General features: G+C 48.5%; 1 protein-coding gene across 4 annotated transcripts in view; it reads left to right on the top strand.

Annotated features, from left to right (window-relative positions):
• The window catches only part of LOC309885626 (discoidin domain-containing receptor 2-like), a 58015-nt gene that overhangs the window by 19792 nt on the left and 15842 nt on the right, over positions 1-22381 (top strand). For all 4 annotated transcript variants that reach the window (XM_082775798.1, XM_082775799.1, XM_082775796.1 and 1 more), the window contains 6 exons: positions 6103-6240; positions 10673-10775; positions 12722-12950; positions 15869-16016; positions 16226-16331; positions 19030-19216. In XM_082775798.1, the coding sequence (XP_082631924.1) occupies positions 6177-6240; positions 10673-10775; positions 12722-12950; positions 15869-16016; positions 16226-16331; positions 19030-19216 (837 nt within the window). In that variant the 5' untranslated portion in view covers positions 6103-6176. The remainder of the gene's footprint in view (positions 1-6102; positions 6241-10672; positions 10776-12721; positions 12951-15868; positions 16017-16225; positions 16332-19029; positions 19217-22381) is intronic.

The raw sequence follows: 22381 nt of genomic DNA on the forward strand, positions 1-22381 counted from the left end.
CGGGGCAGGCACAGCTGGGAAGGGGACAACCAACAGTCGGGGTGTTAGTGCAGTGTTAATGTTAAATTACATTTGTTCTGTTATCCTTAAATCTGGTTTGTGACAAAGCAGTCACAGGAACAGAGCAGCTTCTGTCCCTGGAACCAGCCCATAGGCAATGGGAGGACTGGTGGGGATCCAATGTGTGCCAGAACACCTCTCTCCTGGCTCCAGCTGTGGCACTGGTGGGCTTGGGTCCGCGGGCTGAGCCTTCTCCTAGTGCTAAGTAACCATCACGTGTGGGTGACTGGAATACGTTTTTTTTCTCTTAAAATCTTGCGAGAGTGAGGTGTCGCTTTCCTTTTCTGTAATGGCCTCATCAGATCCTTGGCTACAGCGTGGAAAGTGATGTTCAGAGCCTCCTCAGCCTGGGGGCAGCCCTGTCTCACCCACCTGGAGGTACACGAAGACCTCCACGTCCTGCTCTGCCCCTGCCACAGACCTGGCTCTGGGGTTCCTTCTGGGGACATCTCCAGGGTCACACTGGGGCTTGTTACTCCTCCCTTTTTCCATTACTGCCTCTTATTTCTCTCATGCACCTTGTTAACCCAACCCTTTCAACTAAAGTATGGCTGCTGTCACCTGTCCGGCCATGTCCCCCCTCTGGACACTGCTTTGTGGGGTCGCTGCTCCTGCCCTGCGTTCCTCACTGCACTCCCAACCCTACCGCAGGGTTTTCACCTTCCTGACCATCTCTGGTGCCTGCATCCAAGATCTCCCCTTGGAGCCTCACACAAGGACCTTGCGTGGTTCCCCTGTTAGTGTCCCCGTTGTGCTCAGCCTGGCCCGGTCCCCCACCAGTGTCACACAATGTCACACACAGGCCTCTCCTCGCACTGCCTGCCTCACCCCAGCCAGGGCCGGCTGCCAGGGCCGTGCTGTGACTTTGCTGAAGGGAAAGCTCATTGCTTGCTTGCCGGGCGGCCATCTTCTCAGGCCTGGGTCCTGAGAGCAGCTCTGCCTTCCCCGGCCTCATGGTGGTTGTGTTACCCAGAAGGTGCCGCTTTGCCTTGGGCCAGTTGTCCCCACACACTCCTGACTGCCGCCAGCCAAGCAGTCTTTGTTACGGGTGGGTGGGGGTCTGCAGGGAGGTGGTGACCGGAGCTTTAAGTCCTCTTAAAAAAAAAAAAAAAAATCAATACGAGAAGCAAGAAATATTGGAATTGTAAATCAAGTGAAACGTTTCAAGAGGTGGTCAGAATGCTTTCTGCTGAGTGCTTTCCTCAGCATGTTTTGCTTGGTCAAACTGGAGCTGTATGGGCTTCAGGTGTGTGCTCCGGGGGCAGACTGCTGGGTTTGGGGTGCCTCAGATTAGTTCTGAGGCCAAGAGAAAAGCTCCACTGTTGTTCTGGAGCCACAAAGCTGGAAATCACACCTGTTGGCCTTCAGGCTTCAGATATTGCCCCAATTAGTAGCTTCGCTGTTTCCTCTTACACGCCTTTAGGACTTGTGGCTGTAACATCCAGGTACCTTGGATGGGTCTGGCCATTCCTGAACCTCCTCTGGGGATATTCCGATTTTTGGATAGATGCTCTTGCTGTACAGCACACCTCTCACGCACACCTATGGGTTTTGGTCGTGACCACAGAGTGTCTTGGCACGGTGCTGGGCATCTCTAATGGGATTCCTGCAACAAACCCGAAGGTCCCGCTCCGAGGTAACGATCTGCGAAGGAACCAGTTAAAACAAATGCCTGCTTCAGCTGGGATCTAGAGAGGCTTGCAAACATGCCAGACCTCCGTAATGGATCTCTGGAGGGAGAACAGTACCTGGAGGAGCTCCAAGTCCCACCTTCTTCATGTGGATCACTAAAGAACAGCTCCCTCCTGCGCCCGCTGCGCCAAGGCCTTGCTGTAAGCCCCACGCTGCGCTGGGGACAGCGCGGGGTCACAGCAAGCTCCTCTGGGGAGGATGGCTCGGGTTTTAGACGTGGTATCTGCTGGGTATGTTGGGAATAAACTGCCCTCCCTTACGTTTCTTAGGGAGTTTTTCAGCAAGAAGATTTTTTTTCCACTCTCACAATGATTGTAACAGGATTTTATTCTCCTGCAGCCAGCTGTTAGCAATTAGCAACTTGATCCATTCAGTCCGGGAACGGAGTTTAACACTTTCTTGCCTCTGTGAGGATGTTGCTAATCCTGTTTGTGCTGGTTTCAGGCTTGTGCTGTAGTGTTGGCACTTCCCGTGTACGTGGGCAGGTCATAAAGCAAAGCAGGGGACTCCAGTGCAGCTGAAGGAGCTATGAAGAAAAGTGAGCTGTCTAGGCAGAAAAAATCATTAGGAAGAAGATTTCAGAGCCGTTCGTGCAGAGGCTGGTAGTTGGTGTATTCCTGTCTGTTCTAGCACATGGAAGCGTGCAGTTGGGAAACCAAATCTACTACCAGCTGGGATGAGGACTTAGCAAAAACTCAACATCAGCAGTTGTTCAAACAGTTTCCAACAGGAAGAGCTCCAGAGTGGGGCTGAGGCTCCTCTAAGTACAGGACAGGATCAAAAAACGTTCTCGGTGTCCTTGCTCGAGGCAGGGACAGCTGCAGGGCACGAGCAGATGAGAAGTGACGCAGTTTGCTCCCTGCATGCGGCTCCTCTCCTGGGACTCCCCCACAGCCTCGGTAGTGGGCCAGGACCAGCCAGCAAGGCCCAGCTGCTGGGTCCCTGCCTCGGGCTGACCTGCTGGGAGCATTTCTTCACGGCTGTGTACAAAGGGGAGGATTCGTCTCACGTAACTGTGGCACCCTGGGGAGTTTGAGGCTGGTCTGAGCCAGCCCTTTGGGTTCCCTCTGCCATCGCTGGAGAAAGCTGGCTCCTGAGAGGGTTCATCTTGCTTGCCGTGGACACCCTTAGGCACGGGAGTGGAAGCAGAGGTCTCAGGGCCAAATCCAAAGCCAGCATTCATGGGCACAGAACTGCACAGGTGAGCTCTGGAGCCAGCTCTGAAGCTTTCCTCATCTCTCCTGGAGACCAGGCTGGCCTCGCTGCATCTTCCAGTTTCAGCTTGCCGCTCCCCCAGGCCACAGCAGTTGTGTGTAACCTGCTGAGCTCCCCATGCCTGTCACCTCCTGGGGAAGCCCTAGGCCCACAGGGTGCTGGGCACAGCCACCAGGGCAGGATGGGGCCGGGATGGAGCTGGCACCGCTGCTGCTCCTGCTGGCTGCTGGCTCAGTGGCAGGAGCTGGCGTGGTGCTTGGACACTTGTGTGACCTACCTTGCTCCCCCCAGTTCCCCCTTCCCTCCCGTTATTTTTTACATTCTGATCGCTGTCTTCAGGTGGCTAAATGTCAACATGATGGCAATACAATGGGTGTGATTTAACGTGATCTTTGCAGAGATGGGCACTAAATTAGTGCTTGTTCAGTACCTGGTCAAATGAGATAATGTTGCTGCTTGTTTTGCATGTCGCATCTGTTACATTGCAGGAATAATGGTGGATGTCCTCATAACCCGACAAGAGTTGTGCTAAGTTTGTCATCCTCTTAAAAGGCCAAATCCTTATGCTAAGACCCAGCACCTCTCCTGCAGCTGCTGGAGCCCTGCGGTGGTGGTAGCCTGTCCCGGTGGGGCTGTGGGTGCTGAGCCACAGGGTGGGTGCTGCTTCATCCCCAATCTGTACAGCTCCCCTGGGCAGCTGCCTCCCTGCTGCTGAGCCCTTTGCTGGGCCTTTGGATCAGACAGGAGGGCACGGCATCTGAGCACTTAAATCACATCTGGGGTTGCTCTGATTCCTTTTCTGCATCAGCAGCTGTCTCTTGTCCTCACCTGGCAACATACGATTTGGTGCTTTTGGTGCTCTTTGGCAATGTTTTCTCTTAACCCTGGTTGACCTACAGGGCACATTCCCAGAGGGTTTTGCTGGGAGCTGCCTGTGTCTATACAGTACCTGCTGCCCTCCTGCTGGCCGGGCCCTTCCTAGGTGCTGAGGGCATGGGGCAGTGGGGTGCTCGTCCTCTGCCATCTGAGGGCTGCCCCATATGGCTGCCAGCTGCACAGCCTCCAGCTGGGAAGTCACTGATGGGGAGATGTCTCCAGGGCGCTGTCCTCCTGCAGGGACCCCCTCAGGAGCTCACAGCTCTGTTTCACGGCTGTTCCAGCCCAGGGCCCCAGGGCAGGATTGTCTCCAGCCCAGGCTGTGCCCACGGAGCCCCAGGGCTGTGGTCAGGGCACCCGGTACTCTCTGCTGGGTTTGCTACCACTTATGTCAGGAAGATGGATAAAATGAAAGCCTTAAGACCTATGATCTTCTCCTTCCTAAGGCCCTGTGTGGGCACAGTGTCCTCTTGCACCCAGCTCTCACCAGTTCCCACTGGCAGCCCTGCTTGGTCAGCTGGGGCACCCTAGCCAACTGCCCGCACCAACAAACATCCAGCTCTGTCTTCAAACACTGCTGCAAAAACATCCTCAAAAAATCCCCCTCCAGTGAGCTACGGCCAGTCTCTGCTCCATGGCATCCACAGCTGCACTATCAGTTTTGGGGTCCCCTCTGTTTTTTGGGGGGAAGACCATCACAGATGCACAGGCAGCTCGCAAGGGCTTGCCCAGAGCCTCTCCCCTGGTTGCCAGACCCCGCTGCTGAGACGTGAGCTGCCTTCCCTTGCCGCTGGTTTGCTTTTACACAGCCCCCACCTCAGGTTGCATGAGGTCTCAGGATCACAGACCCTTGTTATGGCCGTGGCCAAGGTGCTCACAGGGAGCGCAAGAGGTGGCTGAAGCAGGAGGTGCCCTGGCAATCGTAAGGTCTCCTGACACTTGTTTGTAGTGCCACAGTGCTGGGCACAGTGCCTCGGGGCAGCACCCGCCCCTTGTTGGTTCCCCTCCTCCCCTTTGGCTTTTCCCAAGAAGGCCCTTAGGTCGGCTGTCGGGCTCGGAGCCTTCTTCTCTGATGGAATCCAGCAGGGACAATGGCCGGTAGCAAATCCTTAGGAAAGAGCATAAAACCAGGGCAAGCCTCAGTGATTCTAGCCCTGATTTAGCTCCTGGGTGTCCAGCTGGGGGATTTCTGGAGCCAAAGGTTTTACCTTCGGCTTTAAGAACCCATAGTGCATCTTTGTAGTGAGTAAAGCCAATTGTTGTGGTATCCACAGCAACTGAAGGCTGAGCCTTGTACAGTTTAATTATGTTGAGTGGAAAAAATACAGCCTTTTGTTACAACTCTGAGCTAAGGGCATCTGATGCTCTGTCATTCTTAGATGTGTGTTTGCACTGGCATGGTGACGGTCTCTTTCTCTGCTGACCAATCCTAACGTCCACTTTTGCCTTTTTAATGCCACTCTGAGGATTTCTAAGCAAATGCCCTCTGGCTCTGGGAATTTTTTGTTTATTGACTTGTTCTGTTTTCTTCTACCATTTCAGTAGGAGACAGGCCCTCTAGCCTGCCTTCTGTAAAGCAATCTTCCAGGATGGGAAACTCCTGAAGCAGTTTGTAGTGAATGTGGATGCAAAGAATTTGTGTAGCTTCACTGATAACACCTCCAGGAACATGGGTCGTATCGTGGCTTTCCACTGGAATTGCCAGAGTTTGAGCCCTTTGCAGTTTTCCTCATTTCCAAACAGGAAATTAAGTGTACTTGCATGTGTGAGTGCACATGCTTTTTTGGCAGTCACGTAGATGTGAAGGGAGAGATTATTTTCACCCTGTTTTAGACATTTATCTTGAGATCGAGTGACAAGTTTCGGAGTGCTTGGAGCAGGTGGAAGTGTCTGGATGGATCAGCACCACTTGGGGAGCCGGGCTGGGCCATGCAGGTTTGCTCTAGAAACAGCTGCTGGACTTGTGAATATAACAAGGAAAGCGATCAATAAACAGGGGAGAGATGACTTTTCATTGGACTTGTTTAAGAGCAGTCATTGAGTGTGTCCACACTGTCGATGCGGCAGCTGAGCTGGGCGATGTTAACAGCACCAGAGGGGATGCGCGTGATCAGGCGAGCCTCTGATCAGAAGAAGGATCAGAGCAGGGTCAGGATGCTTCTGAAGGCATGAAAAATTGCCCAGCCCATCATGAGGCAATGACAGTATAGCAAGCCCTGCCTTGGGAGGACTCTCATCTCTCTCTGCTTTGTCTTTCAGAAATGTAGACGGCAGCTGCCACCTGTGAAGGACTCGCATCCATCCGACCCTGTGCAGCGCCTCCGACTGCTACCATGATCTTCTGCATGCTGCTGTTGGCCTCACTGCCTGAGCCCTCTGGCACCGAAGTCAACCCTGGTAGGGAGCTGCCAGGCTGGGAGAGGACCGTGCTCTCCCACCTTTCACATCTTCATTTGCAGCCTTTTTTTTTTTTTTTTTTTTTGCTTCTCATGGTGAATGCACATAACTGTAATGAACACATACACTCACTAACGTAGTCCCTGGGTGCCCGAGATGGGTTGTCTTCCCTGATGGCTGTGCTGGAGTGGAACACCTGACAGTCCCTGGAGGGCTCAGGCACATGGATTTATTCCTTTCTGCACCCACCCACAGGGTCTGTGCCCTCAGCAAGCCTGCTTTTGGAGCTCTGGTTCTCTCTTCATAACTTTGGCCATGTGGCCTGCAGAAAAAAAACTGGCTCTAGACTGGCTCAGAGAGACTTTGCTTGCTGTGGAAAACAAATTACCAGTTAGCAAACCATAAACCACAGCTCTCCAGCCAGCAAGCAGGGTTTTGGGGGGAGAGAGATGTGGAAGGAAAGGTTTAAAAACCTTACCTGGCTCAAAGCTCTAGGCTAGCGACAGTGATACAAGCCTGCGAGCCCCCGGGGAGGGAATGCCTTGTATCCTACTGCATGGAGCAAGCTGCAAGTCTGACAGAGATGAGTAAGATAAGTCTGCAATATATTGCGAAAAACACCATAATGAGGTGGTTTCATCCAGAGACAGTCTGAAATAATGAGTGTAGTCCTTTTCCAGCTTGTCCCAAGGTGTGGCGAGGCAGCAGTGCTACCCTGAGGGGCTTGGTTCACCCTGCTGGGTCTGGCTCTGCTTGAAGTCCTGTGACTGTGTCTGGCTCTGACTGCTCTGCCCTGTAGATGTTCCCGGCAGCTTGAGGTCACTGCCACTGAACAGAAGTGATGTGAAGCCTGTGAGGAAGCTCGGCAGGCGTTGCTGTGCCTCCCTCTAATGCCCAGCTCGGAGCAGTGGTTGCCAGCTGGTTCTGATGGTTAAAACTAGTGGAAGAACAGGACAGGGAAGACAGCAGCCAGAGGGTCAATCACGTGCAGATCCCCTTTGGTGGCGGTGAGCGCAGAAGTCAGCGCACCCAAAGGTGCAGGAATAGCTCTCCCCCTGCAGGACCCTAGCTGGTCGAATGGGCTCTAAGCACCAGGCTGTGGTACCACTCTCTTGCAGTAATTTCTTTCACTGAGAAACGAGCACGTGGCTTTGCTAGTACTTCTGTGTTCTGGCTGTGGCTTCCTCCAGCAGCTTTGCTTTCTCAGCTCCGCAGTTGTTCAGCTGCCTCTGTCCCAGGGGCTGTGCCCTGCTGTTCCCACCCAGACACACAGCCCCAGCTGATGGCCCTGGGTTGTGTTGCCCTGATCTGCTCCAGGAGTTGTCTGAAGCCCCTCCAGACTGGCTGTAGACCTGTAAGCAATGCAGATGCCTTCTAAACTGAAGGGGCTGCTTTGTGGACGATGCCAGACCTGTTTGGGAAGGATCCTGTGTGGTTCTTTTGCCCAGCATCAGATGTTTGACCTCACTATAAGAGAAGTGAGCTGTGTCGTTTTTCTTACCCTCTGGGTATCTATCTGCATGGCAGACAAGTGTGTCCCTGGGTGCATAGCAAGGAGTTGGAGGAGTCTGAGCAGGAGTCTGATGGGATGCGCATTTTGGTGAGAGCCTTCTGCTGCTGTGAATCGCAGCCACCTGTAGAGCACATCCCTCAATGCCAGAGCCACTCTGGCTTCCGTCTGCCAGCCCAGGATGTGTGAGCGTGTGAGTTTTGTTCAGGACTGTGATAACTCCCAGTCTCCAAGAGTCCCTCCCTGGCTATCCACGTGGCATTGGTGTAGGGCCTGCTCTCCTTAACAAAGGTGAGACCAGACAGGACTCACGCTGCAGAATCACAAAAGCCCTTTCTGCTTTCAGGTGACTATTCTGCCCTTTTGGGACCTCTTTAGGTACTCACCAGTCAGCAGCCTACTAGCTTTCCTGCAGTGGTTTGGATTGTACTGGTCTATGGTGGGACAGGTCAGAATTAAGCCAGGTGAGGCCAGGCTGGTTTACTGAACTTACTGTTTAGCATCAGAGCAGGGTCAGAGCCTTGGGTTGGTTTTCAGCAGCCACAGTCATCGTGCCTGAGTGTAGGCACTGACCACAGCCAGAGACCAGCTGCCTTCCAGGGATTTCTTCTGTAAACAGGCCTTCTACGAAACCTCAGATGGATCAATGTTCAGGGTAGACCAGAGGCCCATCCAGCTTGGTGTCCCGACTCCAGCAGGATCCCATCCTGGCTGGTTCTGAATGAGTTCACAGGGTGCTTCCCCCAGCTGCCTTCTCAGCCGACTGTAGCAAGCTGCTTCAGAGCTTTCTGAGTGAGCACTTGTGCCTTTCCATTAAGTAGCTGTTAGTGCACATAGAATCTGTGAGTTCAGCTGATTTTTGAAGCCATGTGAACCTTTGGCATTTGTAGTGTTTAGCAGGTTAAGGATGCGTATGTTGGTATTGAACCCAGCTGCCTGATGCCTTGATGCCTCGTAGTTCTGGGATTTTGAGAAGCAGCAAGTAATTGTTCAGGATGTAAATGATCTTTGTCATGCTTCAGTAGTCTATTCTGTAATAAGTCTGTTGATCCTTCGTTGTGTGTCATCTACATTGCCTTCTCTACCTTTTGATGGGAAAAGGAAGCTGTATTCCATAGCTGACCAGCATCTGACCACGAATGCAGACAGCTGTGTAATGGTGTGTTCTGGTTTTTGCATTCACTGTTTGATTTTATGTGCATTCAGCTGCTCATAGAATGGTCTCCTTCCTCTGCATGGTAACCTGTGTATCCTGAAGGAGCTGTTTTGGAGTTTTAGTTGTGTTTGTATGTTTAACTTGTTCTTTACCTAGTTCTTGTGCTGTTTTACTGCAGTCAGACAGTACCATGGGAGCTTTCTTCTGTCAGTTGGAATCTTTTTATATTAAATAATCTGAGGTCATCAGCAAACATTGTCAACTCACCATCCATTTCCTCTACAAGATTATTTAATAATTTATCAAGATTATTTAATACCAGCACACGTGCATTGATGCTGTGCCTGACAACAGCTGCAGCCCAACCCTATCGCAATAACCTCTGTGCACAGGCATGAAATCTGGCAGGTAGTTATTCAGCCCACATTTCTTCTGCATGGTGGTAACGGAAAGGTGGGTTTCAGGTTTCTGTCTTGTCTTGTAGCTCCCGAACCCAGTGAACAGCCCTACCCAGGCTTGGTGTGAGGGCAGCAGCCATGAGAAACAGAAACGAGGACACCCGAGGCCGTGCCCTCCCCGAGGGAAGGGCAAGAAGAGCTGCTGACGTGGCAGCAGGCAGCGTGGCTGTGGGGATGTGCTGAGGATGCAGCTGACACGCATCCTGCTCTGGAGAGGCTGCAGCACGTGCTGTCACTTGCCTGTGTCACTGCAGGCAAGGGGAAGAGCTGGGGCTGCTGCGAGCTCAGGGCACAAGGACCAATGATGCATAAGAGAGCGCGTTTCCTTCTCTTCTGGGACTTGTCAGTGACTGTGTTTTTGCCTTTAATTGTTTCATGATTTAATCCCATATAACTTCTTTAATCTACTGTTGATGTCAGTCTGACAAAAATATCTTGCTTGCCTGTTTTGAATACTGAGCCTTAATGAATACATTAAGACTTTGAGTTTTCCGAAGCATCTCTAATATTCCAAAACATATTTAAAACATGACATCAGGGGGGAGGGCTTGGCCCGCATAGACTTGTGAGCTACGTCTGCACTGTCCTTGGTGAATTGAGCTGCGTTGAGCTTGCAGAGCCCTGTGGGTTGAGGCAGTTGTCTGTGCGCCTTGGAGGCACCAAGTTGGAGTGAGAAGCATGCCTGGAGAGAATTGCTTGCTCCACTCATGGCTAGAGGCAGGGGCAGATCAGGGTGGAGCAGTGTGGATGACTGGGGGCTTCACTCAAATGTAAACTCTAACCCACAGTGACACAACGGTGCAGATGCTTCCATAAGCTGGAGTTGTTTGGTCACCTGTGATAGATGCTCCTTAACTTCTCACTTATTATTGGACTGGTGAGAATAATAACAGTCATTTGTATTGATTGCAAGTCAAGCATCTGGGTTCTTCCAGAGGAAACAGCAAAAACTTGTAACGGTTGCTTCCTTTTTATATTGCACAATTATTCCTATATAATGTTTCATTGTAGAATAGGCCCATGCAACCAGTAACACTAGCGTGGGTTTGGATTTCTTGTTCTTAAAATGCTTCTTTGTAAAGTTTTTTCTTGCCAGAACTCTGCAGAATGACACCAGCTCTGAGTGTATTTCATTACACATAATTTTAGTTTATAGCAATTATGAAGTATTTCATCCTTTTTATTTGCATTCTCAACTTTATCATTACCACGTTTATTCCCTAGGCATGATAGTCTTTTAATTAAACTTGTCTGGTGATCTAAAAAGAGTTGGTACTGATTTTTACTTGCTTTTGTTCCCATTTTCAGCTATATGCCGTTACCCTTTGGGAATGCACGAAGGGACGATAAGGGATGAAGACATCACTGCTTCCAGCCAGTGGTATGATTCCACAGGACCCCAGTATGCACGGTAGGTTGATCCCTAACAAAACGTGTAAATTAAAAAAAAAAAAAGAAAAAAGTTTTTAGATATCCAATATGATTGAGAAATAAGCTTTTGCTTACCTTCACCCTTGAAGTATTGCATTGCTGTAATACATGACATTCTGACTCAATATTAAGAATTGTCCCCACGAGAGTGAAGTGGTAGACCTGTCAGAAAGGTACCCAGAGAGGTGGTGATGTCTTGGTGTTTGGAGAGTTGCAGGATTTGGCTGTACAAGCAGCACATAGCACTTTTCAGCTGAATCCTCTTGAAGAAATGGACTGTTTCTACTTCGACCAAAAAAACCCTAGAAACTGTAGAGTTGGGGAATTGTTAAAAAAGCAGCTTCAGATTTTTCTTTCAAGGTCAAGAAATACTATGGTCTTTTTCATGAAGTCAGCTTTTCGTTTTTGTTTCATTTCTCTCAGAGCTACTAACTGATGATTTTCAAAATATTTACAAACCTAAATTTCCTTAGACTTGTTTGTTATGATGATGTCAAACATTCCTTTAGTTTCTGTGCAAGTCAGATAGGAATCTCAGGTTAACTACAATGCTTTTATTTTTATAAAGAATGTGGGCCGTCAAAAATCATAAACCTCTCCTAATGCCGGCTTTCTTTTGTTAGTCTGTGGTAGAGCAAAGATTTTTAAATGGCCTGAAAGCCAGGAGATGCATTTAGTTCTCTGATGTATGGCTTATCCCTAGCTCTGCAAAGACCTGAGGCAGCACTTACCATCTCCTACCATCATCTGTTTGTTAGGGCAGCTGGGCGCCCACGGAGTGCAGGCACGAAGACATCCTGTAGCTGACTTCATTTTGTTAGAGATTGTAGCCGTCCTACGCAGATGTCTGCCCCTGTCATTTCACAATCACCTTCATGCCTTTCTTAGAACTTGATTTACTTGCCACATCTTGGAAGAAAGTCTTGCACAAGCAAGCACATTGTTGACCAACCTGAGACAAAAGTCTTTGCTCTAGCCTGTACCTTGACCTCCAGTGTCTCCTGCTGGGCACTTCTTTCCTTGATGCATGAGGGCTGATAGCACTCAGTGATCCCATCATGTAGAGCTGAGATGGTTGTCAGAAAGACAAGGACCTTTCAAGGGCTTCCCGTTTGCCAGAAAATCTGTTGTGGAAGACACCACAGCCGTCTTGTTTCCAGATAAGTTTTCCACATTTAAATCTTTCACCATCACCTGGCTTGCACAGCTCAGCCTAGAGGAGCCTAGGTAAGGCAGTGTTTCCTTTAGTGGCTCCACCTACTGATTGCTAGAGCATCCTTCTTGGCATGCAGTCTCCAAGGATAGAAACCTGAAGCTCTGCATCTGGTGCCATAATGTTCAACTCCTAATCAGACAGTTCCACATTGTGTCACTGGCAGTGTCCTCTGCTAGCAAGTCTGATGAATGAAAGAAATGTGAAAGCTGTTTTGAGATGACTCAGAAAAGTTTGTAGATGGGCAAAGCTTTTCTTTCTAAAATGTTTGATGGCTCCTATTTGTGCTTTTTAGAGCTGTAGCAGGAGGTCGAGCAGTGGTTGAAGCTATACTATGTAAGATTTAGAAGCAGGGATGCACTTTCCAGGCACGATGCTAAAAAGCAAGCAATATGCAGTTTCCTACTGAGTAACGTGTCTGTTTCTGATCAGCATTAAAGCATTGCTTCTGGGAAAGAAATGATTTTATAGTTAAGGAGTCGTAACTAAATCCAAGGGAGTTGATCTGAACAGTGCAAATCTGGCTACAGCATTCGGATAAGTCTCAATAGTCAATCAGCCCAAAGGGAAGAGGTGTTTGGTAGCCAGCTGTCGTTTCACTTGCAAGTAGGCCTCTTTCACCCAGTTCTCACAGTTTCAAGGTGTCTCCTAAGCTACTGGGAAGGGTGAGTCCTTGGAAGTGACGTTTTTTCAATGTGCGTGTTTTCCCCCAGGTTACAAAGGGAAGAGGGGGATGGAGCCTGGTGCCCAGCTGGCTTGCTGCAGCCAGAAGATGTACAGTTCCTCCAGATCGACCTGCATAAGCTCTTTTTCATCACCTTGATTGGGACTCAGGGACGGCATGCCCGTGCCACAGGCAAAGAATTTGCCCGTGCTTACCGAATTGACTACAGCCGCAACGGAGAGCGTTGGATCTCCTGGAAGGATCGTCAGGGCAGGAAGGTGAGCGTAGTAGGAACTGAATCATGGAGCATGCAAAATTCAAATCAAGTCTCTATGAATTAGACTGCAGAAGGCACGTGCTCTATTTCTTGCCTGGTGCATCCTACTTTCTTCTGACTCTTCCCTGTTTATCATCAGGCATTCAGCATCTTCTGCTTTACTCCTGTGTTTGCTATGATGTTGTACTGTTATTCCCCTGACTTGCTTCCTCAAATTGCTGCCATTGCCTTGACTAAAAACTGTGGCTCTTTGCTACCTTTCTGTCCATAGTCAAAATGTTATGTGAATGTCCCTCTGCCAGCTGGACACTCACCTTTTAAATTGGAAGCTGCAAAGCAGATTTCTGTTTTGTGATTAAAAAAGAAAGGAAGGTGGCAGGGAAAGGAGATAAGGTTCTGGGTGTCTGGTAGCAGTGTTTAATGTAGGGAGCTATGGGGAGGAAGAATTTTAGAGGGTAGGAAATGTGCTCAGCACACATACCCAAAGGGGCTTCTCTGCAGCAGTCTCCTGCTATCTGCAGACTCGAACACACAGTGCAGCACTAACAGCACTCTGGTCATGTTCATAAGCTTTCCTTAAACTTCCTAGGAAGAAATCAGCTTTGTCTGAGTTAGATCACCCTGCTTCAAGCCGGCTTGAAAAACCCTGACTCAGGAGGTTGAAGACCTAAGCCAGATTAGAAAGGTAGCTGGTACAGTGATATTTCTAGCACTGGGGTTGCTTTGGAAGTCACAGCAGGGTCTGTATTTAATGCCAGAGATCGTATTAGGTACTAATACCTAGTAGTATTAGTAAAGACCTTTGGCTTTTAATATTACTTGCCTGTCCCTCAGACTTTGTGTGCTATAAATGCTCTGTTTGTAGGCTGGAAAGAGAAGTTCAGGCTCTGTGGGGGTCACTGTTCTTCACTGGTATGTTTTTAGGTGAAGTCTGCGTCTCAAGTAGCACCAGTGTTCAATTGGTCACATCGTCCACAAGCAGCTAAATGCCCCTTTAGCTTTGTTTTTTGACTGTCCTTTACCGAAGAAGAGTTAGTATAGCTCAGTTGGAAGGGACCTACAAAAATCTCCAAGTCCCACTGCCTGACCGCTCCAGGACTGACCAAAAGTACAAGCGTGTTACCGAGGGCATTATCCAGCTGCCTCTTGGGCCCTGACAGGCATGGAGCATTGACTGCCTCTCTCGGAAGCCTGTCTGGTGTTTGACCACCCTCACAGTAACTAAACTTGTCCGAGCATCCAGTCTGACTCTCTCCTGGCACAGCTTTGTGCTGTTCCCATGTGTCTTGTCATTGGTGACGGGGGAGCAGGGACCAGCACCTGCCTCTGCACTTCCCTCCTCAGGGAGCCGCAGAGAGCAGCGAAGCCTCCTCTTGGTCTCCTTTTCTCTGGGCTAGACAGCCCAAGTGTCCCAGCCTCTCCTCATGGACACACCTTCCAGCCCTTATCCCAGCTTTGTTGCCCTCCTCTGGATGCATTCAGGTTTCTTAACATCCATTCCACACTGTGGAAAACGTCACATTTTGTAGACCTACATGCAGTGTTCAGGTTGAGGCCGCAGCAGTGCTAGGCCTGGTGGGAGTCACCTCACTTGACCGGCTGGCTAAACTGTGGTGAATGCACCCCAAAATGTGGTTTGCCTGCTGGCCCGCTGCCTGCTGGGCATGCTGCTGGCTCGCGTTGAGCCTGCTGTCACCAGCACCCCCAGCTCCCTTCCTGCAGGGCTGCTCTCCAGCCACCCCTCTCCCAGCCCGTCCTTTGTCCGGCATTGCTCAGTCCCAGGTGCAGAACCCAGCGTTTACCCTTGCCCAATTCCATGTCGCTGATGATTGCACAATGCTCCAGCCTATCTAGGTGCCTCCCGTCCCTTAAGAGAGTCAGCTTCTGTTTTTGTTGGTCAGCTGCTGGGACCGTGCAGTTTAGTAGACCTGTGAAACCAGGTGCAGGAACCTTTCACAGCTCTCTTGGTGCAGTCCAGAGGACCACCAGAAGTGACCTCCTCTCCATTTCAGCAGCCTTTCTGTGCTGTTATCTTGGCTCATCTTCAGAGAGATGCAGCCTTCTGAGCAGCTTCCTTTTGTGGTACCATAAGTTCTCTTGCTTCTCAGTGTGCTCACGAGACACCCTTATTCTCTGGAGATCATCCCTGTGAAGGGGAAGCCCCTTTTCTGCTCCCTTATTGGCCTCCCTTGTCTTCTAAGTTGCCCATACACCACCAATTGCAATCCATGTGGTCTGAGCAACCTCAGACCACAACCTTCATCCTTCCCACGAGTAGTATCTTTGGACAGGAGCCCCCACATGTGTTGCTCACTCTCGATGTCAAAAGTGTTTTTATTCTGTCTCTGGAGGTCCTGACCCTTTCCAAGTCCCTTGGGCACTTTGTGCCCACCACCAGCAGGGAGGATGACAGCTTCAGCTGTTTCCACTCACTGACCATCAGAATGAGCAGAGGACCCTTCCCAGAACTGCAGTGAGGCTGAGGGGAAGGGGAGGTAAAAGTTCCTGACGTGTCAGACCACACTTGAGCAGGATGGGGTGATTATGGCAGTGCTGTGGGAACTTCCGTCCACCAGATGCTGCGGCAACTCTGGAATTTTGCTGGCTTGTCCAGTGCTTCATACAGGATGCTGATGTCCTTTTTCTACCAGGTAACTAGTGACAAGGGAAAGAGAGGCTACGTACTAGTAACTCTGAAGGTCTCTGCAGCATAAGGTCCACACGTGCATTTATCTCCCACCTGCCTTTCTCCTCTCCCCAGAGTACTGCCTGGGTAGGAGAGGGGAGCAGCAGCACCACCCCTCTGCAGATACTGTGTGGGAAATCTCTCCGGTCTGAAGCGATGGGGTGCAGTTACACCCCTGTACACGTGAATCGCACAACAGGGAGAAGTTACTGATAAGGATTTCTCTTCTCCAGGTGATCCAAGGCAACATTGACACGTATGATGTGGTCCTGAAAGATCTTCGGCCTCCCATCATTGCTCGCTTTATCCGGGTGATCCCTGTGACGGAGCTGCCGATGACAGTCTGCATGAGGGTGGAGCTGTACGGCTGTGTCTGGTACGGTAAGTAGCAATTCCCATGCCTGCCACTGGACAGTAGTCCTTGCACAACTCTGACTGGGGCTCGCCTGTGTCCCCAAGTATGCAGAAGGAATTCCAGGCCTACCCAACTGCTTCTGTTGGTCCACATCATAAATGAAAGGATCATGTGGGCAGAGATGATGGAAGGCTGCTGCTGCTGTGTTTCTGAGGTATATGGCCTTCTCTTTTAGATGGTTTGGCATCCTATAGCATTCCTGAAGGAGGGACAATAGCGGCTCCTGGCTTCCCCATCGTTTATCTGAATGACTCGACCTATGATGGCTACCAGGAGCGCAGGTGGGAGAAGTCGTCCTGTTCTCTCTCGGTCACTGTGCAAATTCTCTCTTCTTACTTACCTAGTCATTAGTATCTTGTATCCCAAACTCTTCTTTGGTGAGACCTCTCTGGCTGCAAGCCAGCCTCTTAATTCTCCAAAGCATTTGCTATTTCAGTGGCTTTGTTGTTCCAGGTCCTTCGACATGTTGTTAGTTGCTATTTTAAAGGAGGGCATGGGCTCATGATGTGACAGATTCATTCCCCGCAGCTGGCAAACAAACCTTTGTTATTGGAAGTTGTTGGTGCTTCTCTTCAAAAGGATGTCTGTCATTATACAGCTCGGTGCTGTCTTTGTTCATGGCTTCTGTTTTTGTGCGGTGTGATGTGATGAGACAGTCCTGATGTATGGGATTGCCTTAAAGCCCTCATCATTGTTGGCTTCTAATTGTGACCATATTCAATGCACTGATTTCTTTATTGGGTCAGGTGTAGTTTTAAGCTGTCTTTGATACTGCAGATCATAAGGTGCTGCTACTCTTCTGTTGCCCCAGATTGGAGTGGGAGAGCTGGCTGGATCTTCAGCCTGGGTAGTCTCAGTGTCCCTGGAGCAGATGAAGGTCCTTCCCCTCTCCATTGCCTTTGTTGCTTCTGGAGTTTGGTATCTGAAGTGCATTCTCCAGCAGACTGCATCTTAAACTGTTGCAGGAGGTCTTCAGAGTAAACTGGGCATCCGAGAAAATGCTCAGCACTTGAACTCTAGGCTTGCACTTGATAACTCTGAGCTTCTGGACAGATTTGAGACATTATTTTTGAAAAGAAAGCTCTGATGGACTTGAAACAACTTGGAAAGCTGCATTGCTCCCTGCACGAAGCTTCAAGTCAGCAGAGATACCGCTGCCAAAGTGGCATGAGAGGAAGGTGCCCGATTAATCACTGTAGAGCTTTCTTGGGTATGATGCTTTTCCAATTTGGAGTCATAAAAGACTAAAATAACTGGATTTTGACAGCTCATTACAAGGACCATTAATTTTTCATATGATTGCGATTATTTAGGTAGGGTGGTGTATAAAGTTTTGAGGTGACTATGGTTTAGCCAACAGTTAACTTCTGTGGAAAGAGTTCATTAACAGTCTGAATATGAAATATTAAATAACTTTCAGACATTATGCAGCCACTTTATTTGTTGTAAATGGATTTGAATGTATTTAGATGGCTTGAAACCTCTGACAGACTTGGGCATGGGGCCTCCTCTTGAGGCAGCATATCCCTGGTTGTACAAGAATGTGCCTAATAGGTGACTTCAGTGACCTGTAGTCATCCACTGATTTTTTTTTTAAGGTGCTTATATTCCAAGTCCTATTTCATATTTCATTAACTTCCATGAAAGTTTTTACTAATGCCTAAAATTCCTTATGCTTAGAGATAGTTTTCTAAGTTACTTGTGTTCTATTATGCTTACAATTAAAATATGGGCGGAAAAAGTACATTCTTCACGGGTGAAGGATGTTGCAAGACACCAGGGAACTACGTTTGAAAGTATCAGGCACTAACCTGCACTGATATAGTGGGAGGTTGGATGTAAAGGAAAAATGGGCTTACAGGTGCAGACAGAAGTAGCCGTTGCACTTACCTGTCCTGTTCTAACTTAGGGAACTGACTTTGCTGGGGAATGTCAGGAAGCTCTAAAATCAGGCACAAAACACAGTGTACTAAGCAAGGAGTCTTTAGAGGTAGTTGAACTGTAGGTTGCGTGCCTGCCTAGTCCGGAAGGAGTCCACCTCTTCCCACTGTTGGTCCTGCTTTGGAGTTCACAAGGAAGATATGCAGGCCTAGGCAAATCCCTCTGATTTGAGGGCACACCTGGAATGGGCTTGGGGTATTCTTCAGCTTATTCAGCTTCAGCACATGCAGCAGCAGCCCAGGTTACAAAGACTGCCCAGAGGAGCTGAATGAAACAAGTCCAGGGAGCAAGCTGGGGCACTAGTACTGCTGAACTGTTAGCACTGCCCTGCCATAAGACAAGGGACATCCCAGGAATGACTCCCAGAAGGCAGGTGGGTCAGGAGTGTTCCACGCCTGGCATCTTTTACTCTGTACAGCTTTTCAGCACTGTCCCAGTGGGCTTTGCAATCTCAGGTAGGAAGTGAAACGAGGCAGGGTCCTGGAAGAAAAATCTTAATAGCTTTGCAAATGGGGCCAATAATGCTCTCCTTTTGTACAAGCAGCAATGCCAGAAATAATCCCAGTTACAACTGGCTGTGGCTGGGTGAGCTTCCCATGGTCTCACTGCTCTGTTTTCTGCTTTTCTGTGCCTGTCTGCAAACCTTTCCCCAATGGTTTCCCCATAGTAGGGAACTGGTTTCCTCCCATGCAGCTCCGTGATAAAATGCAGCAAGTAAAGGTTGCTGCTCGGAGAGCATACGCCATCGCTGTCTGTGGTCTCTGTTTTCCTTCTTGAGAAACTCTGTTTGTAGCTTGGCTTTGCTGTCAGTGCTTGATATCAGTGCACAAACTCCTGCCTCTTCCAGAGCAGGGGAGGCTTTTAAAAGCCCAGTCTGAACAGAATAAATACGATGTTGCCTGATAATAGAGAACCAGTTCTTGTCCAGGATGTGTTGAGTGAACAAATGAATGTTCTGGTGCCAGCTGCAGGACCCAAGTGCTTTCCCTCTGAGCTCTCCCAGCTGGGTCTATGTAACTGTTGGCTCTTTCCTGCCAGGCACTTGTACGGCGGCCTGGGCCAGCTGACGGACGGTGTGCTGGGACTGGACGACTTCACGCAGAGCCACCAGTACCGCGTGTGGCCAGGCTATGACTATGTCGGCTGGAAGAACGAGAGCTTCAGCACGGGCTGTGTTGAAATGGAGTTTCAGTTCGACCGACCACGGAACTTCACCTCCATGAAGGTATTCAGCGTTGTCCCTCTCCAGCAGCCTGGGGTGGGCCTTGGGTCTGGGCACTTCCAGGTTGCCCCTCTGGGCTCTGTCCCCAAAACCAGAGGATATAAAGTGCCCGACAGACAGCAGAAACTACCGGAGTCAAAATTTGTGCAGGAGATATCCCAGATTTGCAGGTGTAGGTAGGTGAAGCAGGGGAACGCTTGCCTCTCCAGAGCTTGGTCACTCTCCTTTCAGTATTTGGCTTAAATAACTAAAGAATAAAAAGCAAACACCTGAAGCAGTGTTTAGGCAGCCCCTGTTGGCAATTAAGGTGGATTTAGGATGCAAGCTGCTTACTGTCTAAGGCCTGCCTGACCCTTGAGGTAAAGGAAGATGGTTGTGTTTCCATTTTCATCAAAAACTTCCCCGGGCACCTCAGTCGGCACTTGTGCTGCCAGAACTTACTTAAAACACACAGAGGAGAAGGATGAGCTGAACTTTTAAAGTCTGTAGTAAACAGCAGAATCTCTTTAAAAGGATCAGTGGCTTTTCTTGTAAAGATTTCAAATGAAGGAGAACCCACCACATCCTTAAGTAAATTGTTTTGGTGGTTACTTACCCTGGTTTTATTTTGTCTATTTTTAACTTGCAACCACTGGCTCTTAGCCTGCTTTTGCTGGCAAAAAGCAGGAATCCTGCCTTCTCAGAAACTTCTTTGCTTCTATACTGTGACTAAATCACTTTCTTAATATTTGCTTCAGTAAACTAAATTGGCTGAACTTCTCAATGTCCTGTGAGATCCAAGATCACTCTGGTAGCTATCTTCCAGTCCTTTGTTTGCCAGTACTCCTTTGGAGGTATAGAAACTGGAACTGGATGCAGGTTTTTCATCAAACTACATAAAAGAATTGTACCAATTTCTTGGCCTTGGACGATTCTTCTTTAATATGATCACAAGATTCATAAACAGTCCTCTTAGCCAAAGGGTAAGGAGCCAATGTTCATTAAGACTTTGGTATCGTGCTTAAAGTCAGTTCAAAGTTATTGGCTTCCAGTGCAGAAAGCATTACTTACATTTTGTTCTTGAGTTCACTATCTTGAAATCAACCAGTCCAGCAAACCCAGACCATTGTTCAATTTAGTTTGAGGAAGCTGTTTGACTTCTGCAATTCTTTTTCTCATTTTACTTATTTTATTGTTGGTGATTCTGCTCTTTCTTTCAGGTCATTGAAAAAAGTAGTGAGTAACCTCGAGTGAGGAATACATTTCTACTAGCAAAACACCTAGAAAAGAGTCATTTGTGCCTTTTACATTATAAGACTTACTAGTTGACAGATTTTGGTCAAATTAATATAATTCATGAGTTCATATTATGCTAATTGGAGTCAGGTATTCTAATGAGTAAATTAGATGCCTTATAAAGATCTTTCATGTAAACGCAGTGATCCTGATCAACCAAATGCATAAGCTCATAAAAATAGTTACTTCATTTAGTATTTCATTATAAAACTGTATCGATTAGCATAAATTATTCTTCCATCTTTATTGAATGTGAGCAGTTCAGCTGTGCATTTGTTTTGTACAGACTATATGGCCTGTAAATACTTTTCTTTGTGTTATACCTTGATACCTGTTAGCTTCATTCCAGTCTTCTGGACTTTCCCAATATCCAAGAAAGTACTAAAAATAAATGTTAGCAAATATTGCAACTGCATTGCAAACTACTTAGGCTTGCATATTATAAAATTGGACTTCAGTAGGTGGTGTTTGGAATAGAAAGTGTCTCTGTATCAGTCCAAGACGTGAACATATCCAACTCTTATCCAAATATGGCACAGACAGTATATTGCAGATGTCAGGCTTTCCTGCCTTGTTATGGATGACTCTATCTCCATATTGAATAATGTTGTCTAAGCTTCATCTGTTCTTAATTATGCTCGAATACCCTTCTTTTGTCTTCTCCCTGCTAGCTAGGCCTGTTGTCCTCATTACTGCTTCACTGCTATTCACTGCAAGATTTCAGAGGCCAAGCAATTAATAGGGTTCAGAGCTGCATTCAGTTGGGAAACTGTTGTTGTTGCAGTTGCTAATACTCCACAGACATTAGGAAATTTCTGGAGTTGCTAGGGAGGTTCAGACCACCGTGGCTCTGAAAACAGAGGAGCAGGCTGAGGGGCACTGACGGCTTTAAGGATCATCTTATAGCTTTGGTTCCTGGTCACTGGCTTCAGTGCCAAATACAGTGGTCCAGGGCTTCAGGATTGCATGGCAGAACTTAAACTGTTGTATTTATGTATTTGAAAAGGGCAGGGCAATATTTGTATAACTGTTAGGCAGTGTAACAGTGTAAAGGATCCTTACAAGCCTTGTCTCTTTGCAAAGCCCACTTCCTTGGAAGTGCCAGAGACCTGGCAGGGTTCCATGTGTTTGCTGAGTGGTCTGCAGTGCTGCACCCCGGGGAGGTGGAGATGTCACTTATGCTGGAACCTCTTGGTTTGGGTGCAGCCCAGGAGCAGGAAGGGGAGATGGTGCTACCAGCTCCAGAGAGGGTAAGGCAAACCTCCCAAATACAGATCTGTGAAGTCAGCTTGAAAGCAGTTTGTAAGCTGCTTAGTCTGAAAACCAAGAGTGTGAAGCCATAACTCAGAGACAGGAGAGGACGTCTTTGTTTCAGTGCGATGTTAGCTTGGCAGCACGGTGAAGGTGGTTTAAATTCCAGCACCATTGACTAAACTAGTGGAGTCAGTGCAGCAAGGACAACCTGATGGTGTACTGAGCCACCAGGAGAGGCTGATGGATGCAGGCTTACGTGACAGTATAAAGAAAACAGATCCTCAGTTGTCTTCAAGGTGCAACCACAGCAGAAGCCCTGTATGTCAGGGGAACCTTCTTCTCAAGGTTGCACGTATTGCTTGTTTATTTTTTGGAAGAAATTTCTTAGACTGCAGAAGCTGAAGGCTTTCTAAAAGAGGTTTGAGTCCAGGTACAGTTTTCTCTTCCCTCCTAGGATCAAGGAGAATTGATCTGATGCTTTAGATGAGTACAGGGTTTGTTTGATTGATTTTTATATTGGCCTTTTGAAGAGCCTGCCAAAATGCCATCATTGTTGGTTTTATGTGTACAGCTAACAGCTGTTCAGAATCACTTTTTTGCACAAATGTTCTCATTGCCCACTGGGTGGATGGAGCTATG

The sequence above is a fragment of the Aythya marila genome, assembly GCF_965140915.1.
Source record: "Aythya marila genome assembly, chromosome: 19".
NCBI classification, from domain to species: Eukaryota; Metazoa; Chordata; class Aves; order Anseriformes; family Anatidae; genus Aythya; species Aythya marila.